This window comes from Oculina patagonica, chromosome 3 (genome assembly GCF_052425735.1).
Source record: "Oculina patagonica isolate OP01 chromosome 3, crgOcupat, whole genome shotgun sequence".
Classification (NCBI taxonomy): Eukaryota; Metazoa; Cnidaria; class Anthozoa; order Scleractinia; family Oculinidae; genus Oculina; species Oculina patagonica.
In genome coordinates this window covers 20,487,380-20,513,151 of record NC_135760.1, presented here as the reverse complement: position 1 = coordinate 20,513,151, position 25,772 = coordinate 20,487,380, and the positions used below count along the sequence as shown (strand labels likewise).

The 25,772-nt window shown below is 39.6% G+C and overlaps 3 protein-coding genes across 5 annotated transcripts in view; all 3 read left to right on the top strand.

Annotated features, from left to right (window-relative positions):
* The window catches only part of LOC144645260 (uncharacterized), a 114,874-nt gene that overhangs the window by 9,539 nt on the left and 79,563 nt on the right, over positions 1–25,772 (top strand). Inside the window, exon 7 of the mRNA XM_078504749.1 lies at positions 387–548. Coding sequence (XP_078360875.1) covers positions 387–548 — 162 coding nt within the window. The remainder of the gene's footprint in view (positions 1–386; positions 549–25,772) is intronic.
* LOC144645263 (uncharacterized) overlaps positions 1–25,772 on the top strand; it is a 159,928-nt gene that overhangs the window by 127,926 nt on the left and 6,230 nt on the right. For 2 of the 3 annotated variants that reach the window (XM_078504754.1, XM_078504755.1), the window contains exon 14: positions 23,853–24,238. The exons of the other annotated variant lie outside the window; for it this stretch is intronic. The gene's annotated coding sequence lies outside the window, so the exon portion shown is untranslated. Of the gene's footprint in view, positions 1–23,852; positions 24,239–25,772 lie in introns of those variants that run through there. 3 annotated transcript variants of the gene reach the window in all.
* LOC144645892 (tetratricopeptide repeat protein 28-like) lies at positions 14,540–23,974 on the top strand. The gene is made up of 5 exons (XM_078505418.1): positions 14,540–14,573; positions 17,257–17,405; positions 20,787–21,075; positions 21,298–23,555; positions 23,844–23,974. The coding sequence occupies exons 1-4, from the start codon at positions 14,540–14,542 to the stop codon at positions 23,553–23,555; spliced, it is 2,730 nt and encodes a 909-aa protein (XP_078361544.1). The 3' UTR covers positions 23,844–23,974.

The following is a 25,772-nucleotide window of genomic DNA, read 5'->3' as shown; positions in this document are numbered from 1 at the left end:
TACACAAATGTCTATGGAGGAATACTGAGAATATACTGGCCAATTAGGGTGTCAAATGAAGAGGTCAGAAGACAGGCAAGGACTTGCACCATCAGTGAACAGATAAGGAGACGAAGGTGGAGATGGATAGGCCATGTATTGCGCATGGGCCATCAGCAAAATCTGCGCATTGCACTAACATGGGCACCGGAGGGAAGGAGGAGCAGGGGGGCGTCCGAAGGAAACATGGAGGAGAACAGTAGAGGGTAAAAGGCGGAATATGAGTGTTGCCACATGGGCAGAGGGGGTGGCCAGAATTAATGAATAAGAAGACGACAGACAACTTGTTAAACCTGACCCTTTGAGTACAAGTGACCTACTGATTATTTGTACTATATATTGTTAAGCAATAGCACAGGTTTACCTGAATGAAGGTAATGATGAAGACAGAAAGAAAGATTTTGGCAACGCCATTTACTTCTACACGGAAGGAATTAAAGTAAACTGCAAGGATGACGAACTGAATGCCAAACTTTATAGCAACAGGGCGACTGCACATTTTCACTTGGGTAAGAGTAGTTCTGGTATATCCTCAGAGATATAGGTTTCTTTACTTTAACAATAATCTGCAATACCCGTGTTCACTGATACTCGAAATGCCTTTTTTAAACATGTTTAGGCTAGTATACCGAAGCGGCAGTGAAATGCTGCTGTCAGCAAACAGCACGAAAGCGTGCGCGAAAACACACGGACTAAGTTTCAAAACGCAATAACTACTTGATGTTAAAAGTTTATTGATGTTAAAAGTTTAGTCATTCACACAGTACAAAAAAGAATAACGTTGCTATCTCGTTATATTTTTAAAGGTACTGGGTATTACATTAAACTACTTTTCGTATGGACTGAAACCGCTAGCTAGGGGACTAGTACTTAGATACCATTTGTTGTTTGAGCTGAAGGGAATGAATGTTATTGAAATAACATTCAACCAGCACACAGAATCGATCGTTAAATCTCTGTCAGAAAGTTTATATATTTTTTCTGTTTGTTTTTTTTTTTGCATCAGGGAATTATGAAAACTCACTCAGAGATGCAAGAGCTGCCACTGACTTACAACCAACTTTTCTAAAGGCAATTGAAAGAGGTAAGCTGTTACTGCGTGTACCTTATTGTTACTTTTTTTCGCGGGACTTACATTTCGCAATTTTTAAAAAATCGCGAAATAAAAGACCCGCGAAAGTTTATTTTTAATGTTTTCTTATTGTATTTTTATGTTAACAAGAAACTCTTAGAGCTTAAAACTGCGCTGGTCACGTGACCACCCTAAGGGAGCCATGGCGGGGGAATGAAAAAAAGATAACTAAAAAATATTGAACAAATTGAAGTGAAATGGGGAAAAAATAAAATAAATCAATAAAAAATTCCACATCCTGACAGTGGAAAAAAAGCCTTTGCCATAAAAGTTGACCCCCCCCCCCCCCCCTTACCCTAACCCGCCTCAAACAAATTATGGTCGCCCTAAAAAAAACACCCGCTTTCGAAACAAACCCCGAATATTGATTTCATTACGTCTGGCGTCTGGCTTCACGCCAGGAACGTAAGTATCCGTGAGAATTTCGATAGTATTCTCTCTTTGCACAGAATAATCTCGTTCCCAGATCTCGTGGGCTAAGCCGAAGGCGAGATCTGGTCAAATCCGATTTGCACCACGTGATTGCCTGTCAGGAATGTGGCAGGCGAGTCAATTGCGCATGCCCTAGACAATTCTAAGAAAATGGCAATCAAATGAATATGCAATCCTCAACAAAATGAATAACGAATGCTTTACCATTCTCGTCTTTCCTGGAATAATATCTAGCAGAGTATTTTACTAAAGAATTAAGCAGAAGGCAATCATGAAAGCTTAAGGTCGGGTAAAAATATTTATTTGATATAAAAAAATTGTTCATTTGGCGGCGAGACATGTCTAGATTTTATGCAAATTAGATCCGGTCACGTAATCAAACATAAATATTCTTACGGCGGATTCTCTGTTTTTAAAGTGGTACTATGATCAAAATTTTACCTTCCCTTTTCTCTTCGGTTTTTGAAAGTACTTACATTATATAGTAACCTTGCCAAATTTTAAGTTCAAATTCGAATTGGAAGACCACTTATTTCACGCGTAAACTTCGGCTTTGGCTTGCCGCCATTACTAGATTCAAAAATGTCCGAGGACCAAATAGAGATCTGGAACTAGTTGGGGCGAGAGCATGCTGACGTCATATGCGCATCAACAAAATGGCTTCTTCGAAGGCTGGAGTGACCGATCTGGAAAAACATTGGTTTTCTTTTTAATCTGTAGTGATGTAGAAGCCGTATCTACTGCGCAAATGTTTTTTAAACATACTTAAGGGCATCTCCAGGTCACTTTTGCACAACATAGTGGCAGAAAACATTTCAAGAGGCGGAATTTTTAACTCGCCCGAACCACGCAAGATGAATAATAGCTGCAAACGGCAATAGCAGCCTACATGTATATATATGCAGAGCTCTCTATTAATTTAAACATTGCAGACATTTTATCCTAATTATTCAATGTCGTTCTCATCATACCATGTATTCAAACGTATGTAGTCCATGAATCGCCGTTCCTCTTCGTTCTTCGAGGCTTCTTCGATCGGTGCTTCGATTGGACAAGAAGACGGCAGCTTCGTTGTAGGCATACAGCGCCAAAACCTCATCGAATGAAATAAATATTATAGTATTTGCATACGAACATTGCCCTTTAGACCGACGTCAAACGGCTTTAAATTCTCATTAAAAGAAACGATACCGCTAAATTGCAATGTCTCTTCGTTGCGGCTATCTTGGGTTTCGCAACCGGACAAACTAGACGAAGAATTTGTCGAAGAAATATCTTTTATAACCCTGTTAAGTGGGCGTCCGTGTAAGAACCGACCACTCAATTTTCGGCCCAGAACAGAATTCCTTCAAATTTTCTGTGCAAGACAATTGATCCATATGATAAACAAAAATAGCAATATTTTGGCTTGTAGTGTTATTTGTCAATATTTTTGGCGATGATTGCTGAGAACGGTCAAAAACCGAAAAAATCATCCTGTTTCGAGTCAGATTTAGGCGTCGCGCTCAACGCGCTGAAAAATTACTCTTTCACTCAAATGAAATGAAACTTGTATATCATTTTATTTTATATCTTGTCTATTAGTTCATGTTAAAATATTTGAAATCGGACTTAACAAAAATTAATTACGATTTTTTTAAAACACCCCATAAAGAGCCATCGCAAAAATCACGCAAACATACTGTTGGTTAGAGAGGTTTTTCTCAAAAGTTTAACGCGATCTAGAGCCCTGGACACTATCAACGATTAGTACTAGGGTTGGTGTACTAGAAACAAGAAAAAATGTTTTGGGCACTAAGCTTTTCGAATTTTAGGAGTTCTATCAACAAAGCCTATTTTAAACGGTCGTAACGCGCGTCACGCAATTTCTTACTATTGTGTTTCCTATCTTTCCCACATAAAACAGTTGTCCGAGGGAGCAAATATTTTCGAAACTAGCTTTCTGCTCGGAATAAGGCATGGACAATCCTACATTTATCAAATATCGCCCCAAAAATAAGAATTAAGAAGGTTTTAAAAATCATAGCGGCTCCGGTGTGAGTCTTTAGTTTCACCGGAAAGCTTCGAAAAAGACGTTTCCGTGATTTGGTTATCATAAGGAATGAACTATGAAAAAACCCTTCGCGCATTTTGACAACGAGATTTTTAACAACAAGAAGTTTTATTCATAGTATAAAGTGCCTTAAAAAATTATGTACGGCGAATTTACATCGACTTATACTACGGCGAAAATCTTTGCAGGGAATGTAGATTTCAATCGGCTAACACGCTGGAATGTAAATGTTATTTTTAGGATGTCACGTACATTAATATTTTGCCCTCCCTTTATACTTCATTTCTTAAATTGTTACGTTGGCAAAGCAAAACGACTTCTATAATTGGTTTCGACTTTTGAAAATAGCCCATATGCCGTCATCAAATAATTCTCAGTCTTCGCTGAATTCAATTTATGCAAATTTGTAGAAGGTTTACACGTCGCGGCGTATCAAAACAAAGTTGATTTCAATTCTGGTAAAATTGACCCCCCAAAAAAGAAAAAAAGAATTGGGTGTCTAGTTTCTTTCTCTCTGCTTCCACTTTTATTAAAAGATACTGTAAGGCTTACATCGATGGCGAATCGAAAAAGAAGAGAAGTAAGGGACCTGTCAATGCAATCGAAACATTACTCGAGCGTTGTTGTAACAACTGGCGAAGCTGAAATCTATAACAGTCAACTGTGCAGCGATTTCTACCCAGCCGATTTCGTTGAAACTTGCTCAAATGAATTTTTGGATAATTTTAACTTATTGACAGTAATAAAAAAGCTATCTTTGCGTTTAGAAAAATAGTATTACAGTCGAAGCTCTCATAAGCGGACACCCTCGGGACGCGAAAAAAGTGTCTGCAACTGGTGCTGGCCGCTTACGAGAATGGTTCGTGTAAGCGGCCATTAGAGGTGTAAGGGGATAGATGGTTGCTTACGGGAGCGTGTGTTTTAAAATGTAACCGGACGTGAATGACGACAAAACAAACACTGAAATATGGTTCTGTAATTACAGTAAAATCATTGTGACGAACGGCGATGTGAAGTTGATTGATTAATACAAGATACAGAGGTTTTTTTATATGATTCTCTTTGCGGTGTCCGCTTACGGGAGCTTAAAAACAAAGAAAAAGTCTAAGTCGTAATCTCGGAAAGTGTCCGCGGCCGTTTACGGGAATGTCCGCTTACGAGAATGTAAAAATACAGAGTTTGTATGGGAGTAAAAACGGGGTTTCTAACAAGGTGGTCGTAATAATAAAAATAGAGTAATTTAAATATGCTGATATTTCCTGTTCATTTATTTCGTTTATTTTATAGTTCAAGTTTGTCATTACGACTACCGAAAAATAAGAAAAATATGTTTAACTTTCCATGCCCAAAATTCGATTTTCAAAATAGCACCTCCGCTCCTGGAAATACCCGCGGGCACCCTTAATAGACTCCAATTTGGGGAGGGTCACAATTTTTGGTTCCAGTGTGGGGGAGGGTCATAATTTGTTAGCCCACTTTTTCCACAATTTCGTGGGCCCTCCACCCCTGATAAATAATGACCGGTCTCTAAAGTGGATAGTATAACTAATTTAATTCAGCAACAAAAAAGAACGACTTTAATCCTTTCCTACATTAACAGTAATACAGGGCTTTAAACTATTTTTATTTTCTCGGTTCACAGATAACTATTATTAAACGTTTGAACAACAGCCAAACGCATCCGCGAATTGAATAGATAGCATTTGAACGTTTTTTCCTATTGGCGACAGTCACATTCTTCCAAGAATGAGAACAACTTCACTACTAGATTTTTTTCCGATCTCGTGAACCAAAGGGAATCTCAAAATACCTTAATATCTCCTTAAGCATAACTACACTGAAACTGTCAAGACTCTCGTCTCGTGCCAGGTCACACAGGCAGTAAGAATCATAGCAGATTGGATGCCTGGGACTGAGTTCAGCGGCGACGCTCTCTAGCACTTCACGCCTTTCTTCCTCTTCCTCCTCTGCGTACACATCCTCCATCTGTAACTCTTGGTTCCCTCGTTGTTGTCAACATTAAGGAATTTCTCGGCCCAGTCTCTTCTGAGTTTGTCATACACCGTTTCGGACCCTCCGCGCATTTGGCGGTGCTCGCCAACATCAAGATGATTCTCAAGCTCACTAACTTTTTTGAAGACCATTTGACACCCAGGCTCAGGGCAAGAGAAAAGACCGCTGGTTTCCTCACCATCAGTTGATGTGGCGTTATGGATTCCTGCTTCCTTGACTGGAAAAAAGTCGACATCTATAACAAGATCTGTAGGACCCTGAGGCTTGACGATGATGTCTTGGTAGGGAATGAGCCTCCCTTGCCCTACGTTATAAGCTCTCCAGATCCTAATGCCATTTGATGCAAAATGAAAGTTATGATACCTGCTGAAATGATCTGTCATTTCTACTTCAAGTGTCTTTTGAGACTCATTCACAGAGCAAACACTGGCAGTTGTGCCTCGGACAGGACGTTCGGAAAGCGCTGTACGCATGTCCTTTGCAGAAAGAACATCGTGTCCCTCGTTGCAATAGCGTCGGATAGCTGACTTCATCGGGCAAAGGATCCTATCACAGACATCTTTCCCGTATTGTGGCTCGGAAAAGTCGTACCGTGTGACGGTGATACCAACTCGGTTCGCAGCATCTCTTACGGCCGCCACGAGAAAGTTGTTGTAGTAACAGCCTGCTTCGTCACTTCTAAAGTTCACCTGAGTTATGTGAGGATGTTTCTTCTTTAAGGCCTCCAGTGTGTTCTCGATGATCGAGCAGACTGCATACCAATTCTGCTGGCAGGAATCATGGATGTGAGCATATGATTACCAGTGCTGACATTCTTGGTTATGACGGTGGATATATGCCAGCTGAGCCCTCGTTTTCCGAACCATTCGGACTGCTTCTCACGATATTTCAGTTGAAGAAATTTCATGGCCCAGTCCATTATAACAATGGCGGACGTCGCGTCGGCTGTTTTCAGTAAATCTTGCTTCGCCTCTTCCTGGTTTATTGAGCGGACAATGTGCGCTTTCCATAGAAAGATATCTGACTTTGCGCGGTAAAAGTCGTACAGTAAATCTTCTCGTTGTTCTGAATTAACTGGCGTCCAGGATGGACCTTCGATCTCAAGTCGTAGTTCCTGAAGTACTTTCTTTAACCCTTGGCAGTCATCGCAAGTGGATAAGTGCTGATGTGAACAGGACTTTTGAAATTCGGGTTCTACCGGATCACTAAGTGCAAAATTCCTGCAGTGGTCGGGTTCGAGTCCTGGCCAGGTTCAATATGTCGTCGTGTTCTTTGTGCAAGACTGGGGGTAACCCTGCGATGGGAATACTCCTAGTCGCTTTATGCTACGGAAACGTGATGGGCCCCTAGGCTCGTATACATGCTTTACCTTTTTATATACTTAAACTTGCAAAATTCTGCCCATTAATATACCTAAACCATACAAATGGGCAGAACCTCCACGTATAGTAATACCCCCCTCCCCCACAATCGCCTTCAACCAACCCTGACCCCTGTGTTCGCAGCAAACTTGAAAGAGTAATTTATTTAGTCACGGTTAAAAACATCAGGTGTTGCAAGCTATGTCACTAAGAATAAATTATTTAAGTCGCATTCAAATTACTTTATAATAACATTTTATCCTGTGTTTGAGCCGGTCTCAGGTAAGCTAACAGAACGCGTCCAGAGAACAGTTGTCACCATGCAACAATAGTAATGACCTAGCATTTCATATTTACGGAAGTGAAAGCTGTTTCAGCCTAGGGCTTAACAATGTAAACAATTTTAGCGATTAAGAACAATCTTTAACGATAAAACTTACGGGAACCAACGGGTGCAGCTTGTCCAAAGAGGTTTTTAATTTCTCTGGCCAGCTTGAAATTTACAACATGAGTCCCTGTTACCGCCGATTTCTTTCCATGATGTCTTGGATACTGGCAGGTCTTCGGAGCTTGCCAGTACTTTCCTAAGGTAAAACGATGGGCTGGACAAACCATCATATTCTTAATCTGTTCTTCAGTGAGTTCTAAAAGACCTGCTCTTGCCAGTATTAGATCCCTTTCACATGAATTTTCTCTTGACAGGTGGTGATTTGCTAGATGCAAACTGATATCGCCGTCACAATCATTTAGGGCTATACAATCTGTATGTCCACGACTACTTTCGCACTTACCACCTAAAATTGCCGAGAAGGAACAAAATACTGCCATTTCACAGAACGAAACAACACGAAACGCAAAGAGCAAAACTATTCCTGCCGTCATGTAAGCACGCACGACATCAATTGTCACAAATTTGCAGAAGTTAAATTTAGCACAAGGGCAGTGCAAAAAAAAAAGTGAAGAAAATAAATATTAAAGGCAAAGTTTGTAGCCTATTCACAAAATTGAAAAACAAATGATATAAAGTAAAACAAGAAATAGTTTTAGCAGCAAGCATTTGTCACACGGGTTGAAATTAACCTACTAAAAATAACTTTCATTGACATTCCCACGTGCATCAAAGCCGACTGAAACCAACATTTTCTGAGAAACGATTTTCGCTTTGGCCTATTTTCATTTGTGTTGCATTTTCTCTGGGCGTACACTTTAAAAATACAATGATAATAATTTCTAGCTGTTAAATGTGTTTAATATGTAAAATTATTAAGGGTTTCTTTCGTAGTTCTTTCCCTATTTATGATTACCGAATCACGGAAACCGCTTTTCGAAGCTTTTTACACAGTTAAAGACGGAACTAAAGACAACTCATACCGGAGCCGCTCATGATTTAACCTTCTTAATTCTTATTTTTGGGGCGATATTTGATAAATTTAGGATTGTCCATGTCTTTTTCCGAGCAGAAAGCTAGTTTCAAAAATATTTGCTCCCTCGGACAACTGTTTTATGTGGGAAAGATAGGAAACACAATAGTAAGAAATTGCGTGACGCGCGTTACGACCGTTAAAAATAGGCTTTGTTGATAAAACTCCTAAAATTCATAAAGCTTAGTACCCAAAACTTTTTTTCTTGTTTCTAATACACCAACCCTAGTACTAATCGTTGATAGTGTCTAGGGCTCTAGATCGCGTTAAACTTTTGAGAAAAACCTCTCTAACCAACAGTATGTTTGCGTGATTTTTGCGATGGCTCTTTATGGGGTGTTTTAAAAAAATCGTAATTAATTTTTGTTAAGTCCGATTTCAAATATTTTAACATGAACTAATAGACAAGACATAAAATAAAATGATATACAAGTTTCATTTCATTTGAGTGAAAGAGTAATTTTTCAGCGCGTTGAGCGCGACGCCTAAATCTGACTCGAAACAGGATGATTTTTTCGGTTTTTGACCGTTCTCAGCAATTATTGCCAAAAATATTGACAAATAACACTACAAGCCAAAATATTGCTATTTTTGTTTATCATATGGATCAATTGTCTTGCACAGAAAATTTGAAGGAATTCTGTTCTGGGCCGAAAATCGAGTGGTCGGTTCTTACACGGACGCTCACTTAATTCTCAGTATATTATCTCTTGGAACACTCGAAGCTCGAAGCGACGATGCGCATATGACGTCACGGACCAACTCATGCGTAAATCCGCTTTTCAGTACAGTCGCTGGCTCACTTTAGACGTCCGAGTAATGGCGGACGGGTTTTCCACGATTTTCGGCAAGCTATTTCAAGGCTTATAATGGTCGCAACGTTCTAAATTCTAGCGCGCTAGTTAAATATAGACTTATTAAACAAATTGACTTTAGAAAAAGACGAAAAGAAAAACAAAAATTTTGGTCATAGTAGCACTTTAAACATCGTTATTCGTCAGAAGTTGCTTTATAATGCTACAAACAACTAAAACGAAATCTTCTTGTCTTTTGAGGCCGACTGTAAACAACGAAACGTCTCAAAAACGAATATATTTATATGATTGAGTGCATGATCTATAATTTGCATAAAAAACAGACATTGAATTCCCTTGGGGCCGCATCGCACGTTCAAATTTTAGCGCTGTGACAGCCATGCTTTGAAACAGCCAATCAAAAAAATTGAATTTTCTTACTTGGCCAGATCTCGCCTTCCGGCTTGTTGCCCCTCTTTCTGTATTACAATAGGCGGTTGTTAAAATGTAGCGAGTGACAAACACGATGATAAAAAAAGACACCTTGTGTGACATTTCATGGTTGACTAGTTCCAGACGCGATTAATTATTTTTCTTTTATGCAAATTCTGGCCGAATTCCCACGCGTGGACGCTGAAGCCGTTTTTAGCACAGAGGGTATTCCCCAAGCCTACCAAATGACGTAAGCGGTACAAGTCAGGGCATGTTTGTGAAGGGAAATTTTCTTCATATCTTTAAAATCCTTTCAATAACATAAAATAGGGAAATACTTTGCAATAAATTTGTTTAGTAAAGACCAAAGGATTCGCAAAGATTTGAAAGGTAGCTGATTAATAGCTTTGAAAAATTACGTGACTCGAGGTCTAGCCGATCGAAAGTGAAACTTGTCATGTCAGCACATTCTTTTCCACCAACGTAATGGTATCTATTCACAGATTCTGGCCCGCTGAATTACATTTCTCTTTGAAAGCGTGGAAATTTAGTATTTTTCATGAGTCAAAGGCTTCAAATTCGAATATTTCACACTAAACATTCTTTGTAAAGACAAAGAATAACCATTTGTTTCCATTTGTTACTGATTTATAGCTTCTAAACATCGCGTGACATAACCTCGACCGAGTGGAGGTCTGCGTCTGGTCACCGACAAAACTAAAAAAACAAGAAGCTCTTAGAGCTTAAAACTGCGCTGGTCACATGACCACCCTAGGGGAGCCATGTCGGGAGAATAAAAAATGCACACCCCCCCCCCCCCCATCCTCTTTACCCGCGTCACGTCAAAAAATGTCGCGACTGACAAACAAAATGGCAAGAAAACACCTTGTGTGACATTTCATGGTTGACTAGTTCCATCCGCAATTAATTATTTTTCTTATATGCCAATGCTGGCCAAATTTAATTCCCACGATCCTGATCCGTGAAACCAAAAAATCTTTTAAATCAGCATCCAGTGTTGTATCGAATTTCCGTTTAAAGATTGAATAACCAGCTCCGAAAATGGAATATTGGGGCAAATAATTAAATCAAATTTGAGAAGAACACTAGACCTGTGTTTTGCTGAATGGGAATTCTCTGGGGAATTAATTTACCAATAACGTAACCCTTGCAAGTCAGGCATGTTTGTCTCAGTGGTCTTCCTTCAGATTTCAGAAATCCGTAGATGACACAGCTCCAAAAACACGTAGAGCTAAAAAGTCGAACATTTTACACTTAAACATGCTAGGTTAGTTTCCATTTGTAGCAGTTAAGCTTTCAGAGCATTGCGTTATTCTTGCCGATCGGTGCCTTGTGAAAGTAGAAATTTCAAGAAGTAGCACATTCCAGGACACAGATGTAATGTAAATAAATGTAAATTCTTGCCCGCTAAAGCATCAAATTTTAATATTTTCTTTTATTCAAACGCTTCAAAGTACTTCACAGTCTTTAAGTAAAGACTAAAGGATTCGCAAAGATTTCAAAGGAGGCTGGATAGCTTTGAAAAATTACGTGACGCGAGCCGATCGAAAGTGAAACTTGTCATGTCAGCACATTCTTTGACACCAACGTAATGGCATTTATTTACAGACTCTGGCCCACTGAATTATATTTCTCTTTGAAAACTGACCCACTGACAATGTTTTGTAGTTTCTATACTGTTAGTATTATTTTTGCCCCTATTTTGGTTTTCGTATTACAATAGGCGGTTGTAAAAATGCAGCGACTGACAAACTTTGTGTGATATTTCATGGTTGACTTGTTCCAGCCGCGATTAATAATTTTTCATATGAATTCTGGCCGAATTCCCACGCGCGGACGCTGAAGCTGTTTTTAGCACAGAGGGTAATTTCCCTAGCATACTGAATGACGTAAGCGGTACAGGGCATGTTTGTGAAGGGAATTTTTCTTCATATCTCTAAAATCCTTCAATGACACAGCCAAAAGATGGATTACGCAATAAATTTGTTTAGAAAAGACCAAAGGATTCGCAAAGATTTGAAAGGTAGCTTATAATAGCTTTAAAACATTACGTGACTCGAGGTCTAGCCGATCGAAAGTGAAACTTGTCATGTCAGCACATTCTTTTCCACCAACGTAATGGTATGTATTCACAGATTCTGGCCCGCTGAATTACATTTCTCTTTGAAAGCGTGGAAATTTAGTATTTTTCATGAGTCAAAGGCTTCAAATTCGAATATTTCACACTAAACATTCTTTGTAAAGACAAAGAATAACCATTTGTTTCCATTTGTTACTGATTTATAGCTTCTAAACATCGCGTGACATAACCTCGACCGAGTGAAGGTCTGCGTCTGGTCACCGACAAAACTAAAAAAAAAAAAAAATAATAATAATAATAATAATAATAATAATAATAATAATAATAATAATAATAATAAACCCCGTGCAGAGCAAGAACTGCGCAGCGCAGTTAAAAAATAATAATAATAATAATAATAAACCCCGTGCAGAGCAAGAACTGCGCAGCGCAGTTAATTACGTATTTTTGGTCAAATCAGTCGCGAAAATTAAGTCACGAGAAATAGAGCGTTTTCACTCACGTGACCAGATTTCTCCATTGTCATAGCAACAGACTTTATCCGCCATATTGGTGTTCCATCGAAGCAGAGTTTGAGTAGCGTCACACTACAGTTATAGCATAATTTACAGTTTTTCGACTACTTTAATGCGCGAAACAACTCATTTACATTAAGATTCTTTGCATTCTCGTCGGCTGTGGCAATAATACGGGGAAAAAGAAGGCCCAGTGGTGAAAAACTGAGTTTTTTCGTGTTCTACGTGTTATTGTCAACCAAGGCAAGTACGTGGAATACCTGACTACGGAAAGAGGAAGATGTATTTCTGCCATAAGTAGAGACGATTTAGCTGATGCTATATGTTAGAAAATGACCGAGTTAGCAGCAAGCATTTTGAAGATTGACGATCTGACACAGTATGTCCCAAGAAAACAAACTGATATCTGTTGGTAAGATATGAGGTGAAACAATCTTTCGCTACTCCACGAAATCCACAATAATCTAGTTTCTCACTCTAGATGTTATGATTTACAGTATCGGAAAAGGTAAAGAATCCGATCCAAACAACGTGTCGGTCAACACGTCGGCCAACGTGTCGGCCGACGCGTCGGCCGACTGTCGGTCGACTGTCGGTCGACAGTCGGCCGACACACGGCCGACACACGGCCGACAGTCGGCCGACGCGTCGGCAAGTATTTTTCAGTACATGAAAACCGAGGATAAATTGTGCGTCGGTGGTGCGTCGGCGGTGCGTTGGCGGTGCGTCGGCGACTTTTTCTCTTGAAATAAAAGCTTACAACGATTAAGTTGTTGTCTTTCTCATTATTTAAAATTTCGAAGTCATTTGAAATGATCGCGTTTTTTTCGTCGACGCGATTTTGTTCCGACATCGACCTAGTCCCCACGCTACTTTAACATGCAGCCTGACTGGGCACTAGACAGGTAAGTCGACTTAATACTCGGGTATTATTTAGTTTCGGGATTGATAGGGATTGTATTAACTCTTTATTGGTCATTTTCTTTTGTATTTGTGGTGGCTCCTAAAGGAGCCGTTGGTTTTGAATAAATATTCTTTTATTGTAGCGGAAACTGCTCAGCGATGTCTTCCAGCAGCTGTTCAAATGCTCTGTCTTCTGCGAAGCGTCTGAACCAGACGAACTCATCTAAGTAACTTGGTAAGTGTTCGTAAAGGGTACCAGACATGGACTTCAACTTCTTTTTCACCAAAGCCCACAAGCCTTCGATTGTGTTGGTGTGTGCACCACTGTCTGGATCGACGAAGTTCTCTGAGTGATTCACCGACAGGTGAATGTATCCGAGCTGGTTCAGTGGGATGTACGGGGAAAATTGATCAGAGTAGATGACAGTTCCGGGAAGAATGTGCGTTGTAATTAGACGGTGAACAAGTGTTGCTCTTGTACGATCTGGAACACGGAACAGTAGCGCCTTTTTAGATCCACGCTCCACGGCTCCAAACACCCACGGACCTTTCGATACTCTCCCTCTCTGGTACTTTCTCTTGGCCCCAAACTTTGACTCGTCTATCTCCACGGTCTTTCCCACGCCTCCGATCTTAATTCCAGCATTCAGAATCTTGTTAGAACAGATTGTTCTCAGCTCACTCAGCGCACGGATCACGGTAGGCTTTGAAAGCCCAGTCAGCCTCGAGATTTGACTTCCAGACAACTTCGTAGACCACAGGAACATCAGATGAAGCCACGTACTCAAGGGGATATTGGAACCTTCGAAGTATGAGCCTGACCTTATAGACAGCCAGGTTCGACAGCGGCTATTTACACACCGCCACATGTAGCCATCATTTACGCGCGTGGTCTCAGTTAATTCCATATCAGAATTACATCGAGAACACTGACGTTGACTCGCTAAGAGTCGATTATTCACTAAAAAGTTAAAAACACTCTGGAAACTTCCTAATAAAACAAGAAGATCCCGAAACTCCATTTTCAACTTTTACTGAAATCTTAAAAGAATTATACCACAAGAAAGTTCGTTGCAGTCAATTGCATGTTGTATCAAGTCGATTATGCTTCGAATGGCATGATCAGTGGAGTGTTTTTTACAGAAACCAAACTGTTTGCAATAAATTACTTTTTTCTTTGCCAAGAGGTATAGTATTCTCTTATGCATCAATTTTCCAACAGTTTATTGCAGTTTATTACACAGGGGTAACTTCAGCTTTTTTTAAAATTGCTTGGGACAATTCCAGTAGAATTGAAAAGGAAGCATTTATTAAATATAATTTCTCGTAGTAGAGGCTTAGATATGGCATATTTAGTAGCTCTTAGGATGTTGATTGGTAAACTAAAGGGTTCAGTAGACTTACTGGCATTCAGTTTAATAATTTTATTTATAATTTTCACAGTTCTTATGGGAAATTAATAGAAAGAAAGTATCCTGAGATGAAGGTGTGAGATACTGAAGGGGGGATTTATTTACTCTACGAACACTCTTAGCCAAAAAATATCCAATATGAACAAAGAAAGTGTTAAAAGCATAATTTTGCCATTGACTTAGGATCATTTTTTTCAGCATCGTCAACAAGTAATTTTGTGGGAGTACATCCAGATCTGCATCTAAGGTTGACAAGTTGTCTTATCCCCTTCCAGTCAACTTTCTTGGAATCAGACTTATTTACATGGAAGTGATTATTTTTATAGTTATTTTTACTCACTTTTAGCAAGTGGTTATGCCTATTCCTACAAGTTTACATTTTGAATGATAATAAGTAGGTTTGGTTTTCATATGCTTCTTTTAGAATGACAATTGAGTCGCTTAATGCAGTTGTCCATGGTTTGAATTTCATTTTAGATTCATGTTTAGAAAGTTGTTTGATAGGGATATAAACAACAATCATTTCTGAGATTCTAGTGTAAAAGGAATTAAACATTACATTAGGATCACTGGATATCTTAAATTAGAGCATATTCATAAAAATAAAAATTGTCTCATTATTAGATTTAATATTATTAGAAAGAGAACAATATATATTTTTTTTACAATTAGGAAGTTAGGTAGATGATCAGTAAGATCATAAACAAGATTTCCACTTGAGTTGAGATGTTTCTGAGTGGTCAGTAATTCGGGTGGGTTTACTAAAATGTGTGGTTAAAAACTAGAGGACCCCTAAGGTATTTAAAAAGTTTTCTGTATCTGCGTGGGAATCCAATTTAAGAAGGTCTAGATTGAAATCTCCTAAGGTATTATGCAGAACTTATCCTTCCTATGAATCATGTCATTTGTAGAGTTAAGATTATCCATAAAGTTTTGTATATATAACCATTTAAGTGCAGATAAATCACACTACAGATCATAATAATAATAATAAAACCTTTATTTGAGTGTCAAAACTGAAATAGCAGTAATAAAAAGTCCCCATTTAGTGGGACACTTAAGTCCCCATTTAGTGTCCCCCATCATTTTTCTTTGAGATCCATTTTGCATTTCTACCCATAGAGCCTCAAAGTCATCTGTTGTTTTTGTGAGTTCAGGACTAGTTGTAAATAACTGAATGATCTGCCTTGATACAAAAACCAATTCCTCCAGCATTTGAAAGACTGGGTTGGAAAGTAAATGAATAACCTGGTATTTAAATATTGGGCAAACAATTTTAGCTTAATCCCAGGAAGGCAAATATATTAACTCAAACAACATTTGCTGCAAATTATCGAAGTTGGCTGACAAGTTGTTGATATGTTTCTGCTCCTTGAAACAATAGAAACAGAGAAAGGGCGAATCAAACTTAAAGCTCAACATGAACGTTTTTCCTTTATTTCTATTTTGATTCAATGCCTCGATGTAAAACAGAACTCTTGTGCTATGCGAGCCACATTTGCCTTGTCCCGCCATACCATTTTGCTCGGTTATTATCGAAAGCGGAACATTTGAATCGTTCATTCTTTGTGAATGCCTAACCTTTCCGAGAACGATGAACTTTTTGCCTATTTTAAACTCTTTAACGCTATTTAAAAACCCTGAATAAGTTCATTATACGCCCGTGTGAACTTCTGAAAGATTGGTCCTTACTGTAATAGCCGGTTTCCAGCACTCGAATCGACAGCAAATCCATAGATTCGACAGGAGGCAAGCATTCTGGATCGTATGTTTTATCCGGAATTATTACAGGATCCATTCCAACACAAGAAATCTCACCAGAGTAGGTTTCTTCACGTGAGGATCGAGCTTGTTCACATAATCCGAGAGGGAATATACCGCCATGATGGAAAAGTGGAACACCAATATGGCGTCTCAAATTTCCCGCGAAAAATGTGACGTCACGTGAAAACGCTAAAATCCCGCGAAAATAAGTAACAATACGGTAGGTTTTACTCCATCCCCTTGCTCCCTTTTTTCTCCGTTGACATGAATATGATCACGAGAAAATCGTTTGTGGTCAGCGTTGCCATCAAGAAAAAATACATTTTTTCTAGCTCATAATTAATGTTAACTGATGTTTGATCAGAGATTGTCTTCAGCGAAACTTGATAGCTTAAATGCACAAGGGTTTAACACGGTTAATGAACCAATTCGAAAGACGAAGATTTTAATTTGAATCGGCTTTTCTCCTCTATTTGAAGCCAGAAATGACATTCCTGTGTATAGCTGCCTGCTCTGGATATTAATTTGACAACAAAAGGGAATCACTGGTGTATGTAACCTAAATATACAACAAAATGACGAGAAACGAACATCAACATAAACATGTGTATCGAAGTTTTGTTCTCGTTTTATTTATTATCATAGGAGCGAGTACTTGTATGAAGCTATATCGTTTTGGAGAAGCCATCACTTGGTGTGATAAGGGCTTAGCCGTATCCTTTACAAACTAATTAATTTTTTCTTGCGTGTATGACTAAGAGTACTAATTTTTAAATCGAACATTATATGAACGTAGCCAGGACCTTGTTCACTGAAGGAGCTTGTCATTGCTGTCGAAGATTTAGATATTTGTCTGTTTAATTATGTAATTCACATCATTCCAGTTATAGTTCTGAGCTCAAAAAAGATTGAAAAGAACAACAAGAAGTTATTGGAGTTAAGGATTACGTCTGTTAAAGAACAAAACAAGCAGCAAAAACCAGGCGGCGAAAACACAGAAAAGAATTTAGGAATTGACACTGTGAAAAGCAAGGTAAGGTTGCTGGAAAGCTGTCGTTTTTTCATACGTTTCTAACTGCAAGGGTAAGTTAAAAGCAAGGCGCTACATGCATTCCAAGACATCCACATTCCTCCATTTTCTCCACCTTAATGAGTATAGTCTCTTGTTGGTCATCGGCTCACTCAAACAAAGGAAAAGTCGCAATCCCTCTTAAGAAAACCTTGTCGTGTTCCTTGCTTTGTTGCATAGGCATTTCAACTTAGAACTAGGCAACAGCCAAGATCTGTCAATCACTTGAGTCCCAACCGTCAACCATGACACAATGTTCGTTCAGTTTCAAGTAACTTTTTTCTTTTACCGTGCTGAACTTGTCTATGCATCTTGCAGCCTTCACACGACAAACGTAAGTTGGCAAACTCAAGTTGTGAATGACACAACAACATTTGGCTGAACTTGTCTCTATTCTCGCCACCTATTCATTAATTTTTTCGTGTTTCTAAACTCGTATTTGACGTGCAAAAGGTTGGCAAATGTGTATTTCTATCTTTTGACCAAGCAGAATACGCTCTCTAATGGTAGACGACCGACAAGACGAGCGTGAAGCCCCTGAAGCCACTTTTAAGCAAGTTTGATCCATGCGCAGAAAACGCCGCGGTATCTTCTGTGCGAAGCTCACGGACGAGGTATTGTACGCGCCAAGGGAGAGAGATTCCGCTAATGTACGATTTCGTCCAAAACCTTTCTATTTCTCCAACGCTTTCTGTTTCTTCTTCGACGATTAACATAGAAAAATAGAAAGACGCAAGCGGTAACTTTACGTGAGAGCTATTGCACTACGGCGGCCATGTTGCAAATTGGCGTGTGTTGTGATTTGACAGAAGTTTGACGTGTGAAGGCACGAGTTTGCCTTCTTTTTGAAGTTGGCGTTCACGAGGTTGCCAACTTCGATTTGTCGTCCGAAGGCCGCTTTAGCTATGTATTTACACGATATCGCTAAATTGCTCTGATTTTGGGAAGATCGCTAATTAGTATCCGCTAACAGTAGAAAAATTATGGTAGCCTGTACAATTTAAAACAAATATGTACAAGGTAAAGTGGAAGATAGAGCTGTTGCATTAAATAACATACAATGTTGCTTTGCTAAAATTCTAGATTTTTTCCTAATTTTTATTGCGGTTTTCAGTGATATGCGAACTCTGAAATTCAAAACTCAACCAACTGTTTACAGGGACCACGGAGGGGGAGGGGCTGTTAGGACTATAGCCCTACCACTTTTTGGTTGGGTTGACATTTAAGGGCTCCGGAAGAAAAGGATAATGTAATGATAACAGCCGCAGATTCAACAGCAAACAACAGAAACAAGCAAGGTGGACTTGCACAAGGAATATCATTCGCAATTATTTCGGGCCTCCTCGTAAACCATTTTCGTTTTCCGCAACGGAATATAAATGACTTCTGAGGACATCGTGGGAGAAAATTTGGGTAAGAAAGTTCTCTTTCGCTCTTTTTACTCGCGGTTTCATTCAGCCTACACAGTGAACACCTCGCAACAAATTTTTCCGCGTTTTCATATCATAACTTCGTTTAGATCTAACTGAAACGCCCACATCATCCAGTCGATAGAAGATAACGTCAATTGCTTTAAGGTTACGAAAAATGCGACCAGAGACCAATAAAATTAAAATTTAACCGTGTAGGGATTGAAAAAGAGCCCCTTTTTGCGTAAAGGCGCATCAAGGTTTCGATACACTCACACAAGAAGAAAGACAATCAAAATGGAGCAGTTGGATATTAAACCTCTCAGATGTTTTGCTGTCTACTGTCGCTGAGTAATCTTACCCGTTGTCTATATTTTGTCTTTCCCTCTGAGCTATATTTGCTGTTTGTAATTTCCCCTTCTTTTCTTTAGCCACGTGCGGGAAACCTCCTCGTCCCCAGGCCTAATCCGTGCGTACGTACGTGGGTGGCGGCGACCCCAAAATTTCTCGGTTCGATGGATAACCATTTGCTCCACTATGAAGTTTTTACACGATAAATGGCGGAACAGTGACCGCTAATGCTTGCTTGTCTTAGCCAGCTTGTTAGCCCCACCACTTTAAAATGGTCTCCGCGGTCCCTGGTTTACGTTTTTTGCTGCCGTCAATCATCTTAGCGGACCTCTCGGGAAACAGAAGTTCACTTTAACCGAGTCAAAAGGTCACGTCCGTCAGTTGTGATTCGTAGTTTTCGATCCATTTTGATTGTTTCTGCTTTTGTTCGTTCGCTGTCGCCATAATTATGACTGACAACAGCAAAAAAAAGCAATCGTTTGTCGGATTTATAATTTCAGAGTATATCACTGAAAACCGCAATAACGGTAAATTGTTGAACATCAAAGCGTTCAACAATAAACGCTTTGTAGGCTCTATACTCCAACTTTATCTTCGGCAGCTGAATAGACGACTAATTGTTCCTTGTGTTCAGAGCATGATTAGTCTTTTCAAACTTCGGAAGTTAAACCTTCCGTTTGGAGTTAGCCAATGACTGCATCCGTGAACATGCTTCATGTTGGCTGTGGTCCGTACACACCATACGGCTGTCCTTCCACGTAATTAGTTGTCGTCTGAAGAATGACAGGTTATTGAGCTACTCTCTCTAGTTGCCTCTAAAATGATTCTCCTTTTCCGTAATCAACATATTATTATAGGATGGGTCGACGATCCCCAAACTGGAGGGCCAGGGACTCTCCTCGATCGGGCCAGGCCTTTTACCTATCCGTCATGATTCAATCAACCAGAGTCAAAACTCCGGCCTCCATAGCTCGTGAGATCATCAAAATTTACAAGTTTGATCAATGCGAAAAGGTGACAAACACGAGATGAAGACGTTTTGTTATTTGCTGGTAAATTCACTTTCTCACAATCAAACTCCAAGGTCCACTGATCGGACACATGGGCCACGTTATAATTTCAATGAAAGATACAAAAAACTTTGTTCTGGAACAGTAACCTCCGATTTCGAGAGGTTCACAGAAATAAATTCCTGCGATGCACGCAAACACTGACAAAAGGCCCATGTATACAAACGCTGCCCTTCGCACTACATTTAAACTTTTTACCAGTTATTCAACAGAGCAGACGAATTGTTTTCGCAGCTGTCTTTTAGCAAATATAATAATAAACAATAAAAAGAGTTTCCAGTAAAAGCAGGGGCAGAACTTCAATATAGAAAGCGTGTTATTACAGTCAACTCACACTATAACGGACACCTCCGGGACCACAATTTGGTGTTTGCAATAGGGAAAGTCCATACAACCTGGAGTTTCTTTTCAGTAATTCTTATTCGCCGGGACTTCAACTCTTGTCCGTAATAACGGGTTGTCCGTAAAAGCGAGGTGTTCGCAAGGCGGGCGTTGACAGTATTTCTTTCTTTCAGGTCGTTGATTTGAAATATACAAATGCCAAAAAAGAGGGTCACAAGGCTGACATAGCACTTTTGTGTGACAATCTTGGAATTGCTTTTAGTAATCTCGGTGATTTCAGAAAAGCCAAAAACTACTACGAATTGGAACTTGAAATCGCCAAGGAACTAGGAGACAGGGCCGGTGAAGGAGGTGCTTATGGGAATCTAGGAATTGCCTTTTTCAACCTCGGTGATTTCAGAAAAGCCATACACTACTTCGAATTGGATCTTGAAATTGCTAAAGAAGTAGGAGACAGGGCCGGCGAAGGACGTGCGTATGGCAATCTTGGAAATGCTTTTAGTAATCTCGGTGATTTCAGAAATGCCATACACTACTTGGAATTGGACCTTGAAATCGCTAAAGAAGTAAGAGACAAGGCTAGCGAAGGAAAGGCATATGGTAATCTGGGAAATGCTTTCCTGAATCTCGGTGATTTCAGAAAAGCCAAAGACTACTACGAATTGCATCTTAAAATCGCCAAAGAAGTAGGGGACAAGGCTAGCGAAGGAGGTGCTTATGGAAATCTTGGAATTGCTTTTGGAAGTCTCGGTGATTGCAGAAAATCCATACGCTACTTCGAATTGGATCTTGAAATCGCCAAAGAAGTAGGAGACAAGGCTGGCGAAGGACGTGCTTATGGCAATCTTGGAAATGCTTTTGTCAGTCTCGGTGATTTCAGAAAAGCCATAGACTACTACGAATTGCATCTTAAAATCGCCAAAGAAGTAGGAGACAAGTCCGGTGAAGGACGTCTTTATGGCAATCTTGGAATTGCTTTTCGTGATCTCGGTAATTTCAGAACAGCCAAAAACTACTGCGAATTGGAACTTGAAATCGCCAATGAAGTTGGAGACAAGGCTGGCGAAGGACGTGCTTATGGCCATCTTGGAAATATTTTTGTAAGTCTCGGTGATTTCAGAAAAGCCATAGACTACTACGCATTGGATCTTAAAATCGCTAAAGAAGTAGGAGACAGGGCCGGCGAAGGAAGTGCTTATGGCAGTCTTGCAAATGCTTTTCTTAATCTCGGTGATTTCAGAACAGCCAAAAACTACAACGAATTGGAACTTGAAATCGCCAAAGAAGTAGGAGACAAGGCTGGCGAAGGATGTGCTTATGGCAGTCTTGGAATTGCCTTTTTTAACTTCGGTGATTTCAGAAAAGCCATAGACTACTACGAATTGCATCTTAAAATCGCCAAAGAAGTAGGAGACAAGAACGGGGAAGCCAACGCCTATGTGAAACTAGGTCTCAGCTTCGAATCACAAGGTTTCTTACCCAAAGCCTTAGCATATTACGAACGTAGCGTAAGATTATTCAACCGCGTGAGAGACCTTCTTCAAAGTAAAGATGAGTGGAAAATTGGCTATAGAAATGAAGTTGACAGTGCATACACTGGTTTATGGAGAGTACTGTTAAAGCAAGACAATTTGGTTGAAGCTTTGATTGCTGCTGAGAAAGGACGAGCCCAAGCTCTTACTGATCTTATGATATCCCAATTCGGTATTGAAGAAAGTCAGTCGCCGTTAGAGGAAGAAGAAGAGCAATATTTTCAACTGCGACGCTCTCTTCCATCAAGTACAGTTTTTCAAGCATTTGACGGTGTTACTAGTGAGATGAATTTCTGGGTTCTCTCAAAAGACGAACCTGTTTATTTCGGTCAGAAAAAAATCGGCGAGGCCCGTCCTCTTTTGGATGATGCCACCCGCTTTCTCCAGTCCTTAATACATACTACCTATAAGCAAATTGGGGTTCGTTCTGAGGTTATGTGCGAGAATCGTTCTATGGATCCTTTAAGAGAAAATCGTTACAAAGCGGATGAGAAGTCCGACGGGGAAAGCTCTCAACCCTTCTTCCTACAAGAGAGTTCTTTGAGCACCTTGTATAACATCATAATTCAGCCGATTGCCGACCTGGTTCAAGGTGATGAGCTAATCATTGTCCCAGATGGACCACTATGGCTAGCTCCTTATGCTGCATTGATGGATGCGGATTCCAAATACCTGTGTGAGTTGTTTAGAATCCGTTTGATTCCTTCGTTGACAAGCTTGAAGCTGATTGCTGACTGCCCAAACGACTACCACAGTAGGAGTGGTGCATTACTTGTGGGAGATCCATGGATAGAAGAAGTTACTAACCTCAAGGGTGAAAAATTCCTGGATCCTCTTCCGTTCGCAAGACAGGAAGTAGAAATGATCGGTAAGATTCTCAACGTGACGCCTATGATCGGAAAGAAAGCAACAAAACGCGAAGTGTTAAAAGGGCTCAGTTCAGTTGCTTTAGTTCACATTGCAGCACATGGTCGCATGGAAACTGGTGAAATTGCTCTAACTCCGGACTCAAAGCAAGTATCTCGAATCCCTACGAAGGAAGAAGATTACATTTTGAACATGTCAGATGTTCTGAGTGTAAAAATGCGAGCAAGACTGGTTGTCCTTAGTTGCTGTCACAGTGGTCGAGGGGAGATCAAAGCTGAAGGTGTGGTTGGTATTGCACGTGCCTTCATGGGTGCTGGTGCTCGTTCTGTTCTTGTGTCATTATGGGCGATTGATGACGAGGCCGCGCTGGAGTTTATGAAAATTTTCTACCATCACCTTGTGGAAGGAAGAAGTGCCAGCGAGTCTCTGAACAAGGCCATGAAACATCTCAGAGAATCAGACAAGTACAGTGATGTAAGATACTGGGCGCCTTTTGTACTGATTGGTGACGACGTCACTCTGGACTTTTCTCAGACGGAATGAGTAAGTAAAAACGTTCTGTTCTCCTTTTTCAAAACTATAAAAACACATTTTAAAGGAGCAAGAAGGCATTCTGATTTATGTTATTTGTTTATTTTCTCAATAATAATTCGTTTTTAGTAACGTGACTCAACAATTGTACATCGGGTACTAGCCAATTTTAAGATTTAAAGTACCCCCTTTAGGTTCCCATTTTTTTCTAAATTCCTTCCCTCAAAAAAGGCTTGAAAAGAAATCGGTAAATTTGCAATTCTTAAAAAAGTGATTAGTACTAATTTGTTTCTGTTTCAGCTTACAAAGGAATGTATGACGATGTCACAAAGAGCAAGCGTCCCAGTTGGTAGCCAGAGTTCCTTTACAGTGGACTAGACTGATACAACAGTGAAACATGCAAGCGGTACCTTGTGCATGAGAATAACTGTTGACTGTTCATCAAACCCAGTTTTATCTTTGTTGCTCTAACAGCTGTTAAAAAACGTCGTAGTTCTTTTACTTTGTAGCCAAGTTAGCGGGCTTAGGGCGATGAATGTAGTATACGACTTTCTTAGGATGTACTTGATTGCATTATTACTTTAATTACTCATTTGGATATAGCTTACCTTTAGGAAGGTCTATTTTTAGTTTAACGATTATTTCTCGATACATTTTTGCGTGATGCAGGTCAACTCACGCGTGAGCTTAAGTTGCCTTAACTTTGATTGGTTTATATATTCAGTTAAGAAAACAACTTCTTCAATTTTGTCATTTTCTTGTTTCTATTACGGTTTAATGATCGAGATATAAATTAAGTAAACACACAAAATCCAGTTAGTTTAACAAAACATGCAGAAACTGTTTTCAAGATTCAAGCAGTCTTATTGAATAGACTGTGTTGTTAAGTTCAAATTTCCAGAACGATTCGAAGCAACAGAATTGTACCTTTTGTGATGCTGTCGTCCAATTTTTTTTAAATTATACCTTTATCATTTGTGTAGATCTCGTAAATAAGTAGAAAATAGTGAAAATTCAGAAGATTAACACAAGCGTAGAAGTTCCGTGTTTTAAAGATTTTTCCGAACCGTTGTAAAATTCCCTTTACTTTAATTTTTTCACATTTTTATCCGACGAAGACAGGTTGCCAAAAACTTACACTTTTAACATGTAAATAGTTTTATTGTGATGAATCCCTTGTTACGGACTTCCAGTTTCCTTATTTTATTCCTAGATAAGCAAAGATTGATTATGTTTCCAGTTCTCGTGAGCTAGTTCAGTCCTCATACCAGGCTAACCATCTACACACATCACACATCAGCAATAGATGGCGACCAGTACGTTTTTGAGCCTGATAGTTGCGAGAGTCCTTTTAAGCTTGTAAAGAAGCTTTGTTTCAAATAATAAATGCTAATAACATTGGAATTTCCTTTAATTTTGTTTTAATTTGAAGTAAAATGTTCTTTGCATTCTCTGAGACCCGGGGCAGCTGGTTGGGCGAACCAAAGTAAATCTGGCAAAAATCGGAGCGACGAAAGTTCTCTTGCAACCGGGTTTACCTTGTTTCGCCCCTGAGGACATTCAATAAGTTATGTGGAAACAGTTGGACGAGGAATGGCTTTTATCCGGTGGGGCTAATAACGGGAATATTTTTTTCTTTTTTGCTAGCCAAGACAGATGGGTCTTAAACTAGGGAGAGGGGTATAAAACGTAGAGGGGAGTGGGGGCGGGGCGATTTTTACGGTGTAAAGGTTTCGGAAAGATAACTTCCAATGGATGGTTAGATAGGCAAACCGTAAAATGTAACGATTTGAATCATTTTGGCCAGTGTCGGAATGTGCTGCAAAGATCCATTTCAATGTTGGCTGCTATATAACCACTGACCCCGTTCCAGGCAAGTAATATAGGTGTTTCTCTTCGATATTATTAAATAGATGTTTGGAAGACCTTTCAGTTACACCCGTGATGCAACACGTTAGAAAATCGGCATCTACGAAATATTTTAAGATATTACAATCTTTCAACTTTTCTATCAGAATTTGGTTGAAGTTCTCTGTACACTTAAGTGTTCAAGTTTGGGACCTGCTTTTTTCAGGTCCCAAACTTGAACACTTAGCCGTTCAAAACTTCGTTCAGCTCCGCCGGTCCCGTGTAAACGCAAGGTGAAAACAAGCAAGTTTTTGTCCGTGGAAAAATTTTTCCGCCCCGTGTAACTGGAGCCTTAGCGGTCTCAAAGAAGGCGCTGGATCG

Excerpts from the sequence above, each read along its gene's own strand:
- LOC144645892 (XM_078505418.1), top strand. The coding sequence starts at position 14,540 with ATGGCATATTTAGTAGCTCTTAGGATGTTGATTG. Across the intron at positions 17,406-20,786 it reads TTGACACTGTGAAAAGCAAG|GTCGTTGATTTGAAATATAC; the intron begins GTAAGGTTGCTG and ends TCTTTCTTTCAG. Across the intron at positions 21,076-21,297 it reads AGAAGTAGGAGACAGGGCCG|AAGTAGGGGACAAGGCTAGC; the intron begins GCGAAGGACGTG and ends AAATCGCCAAAG.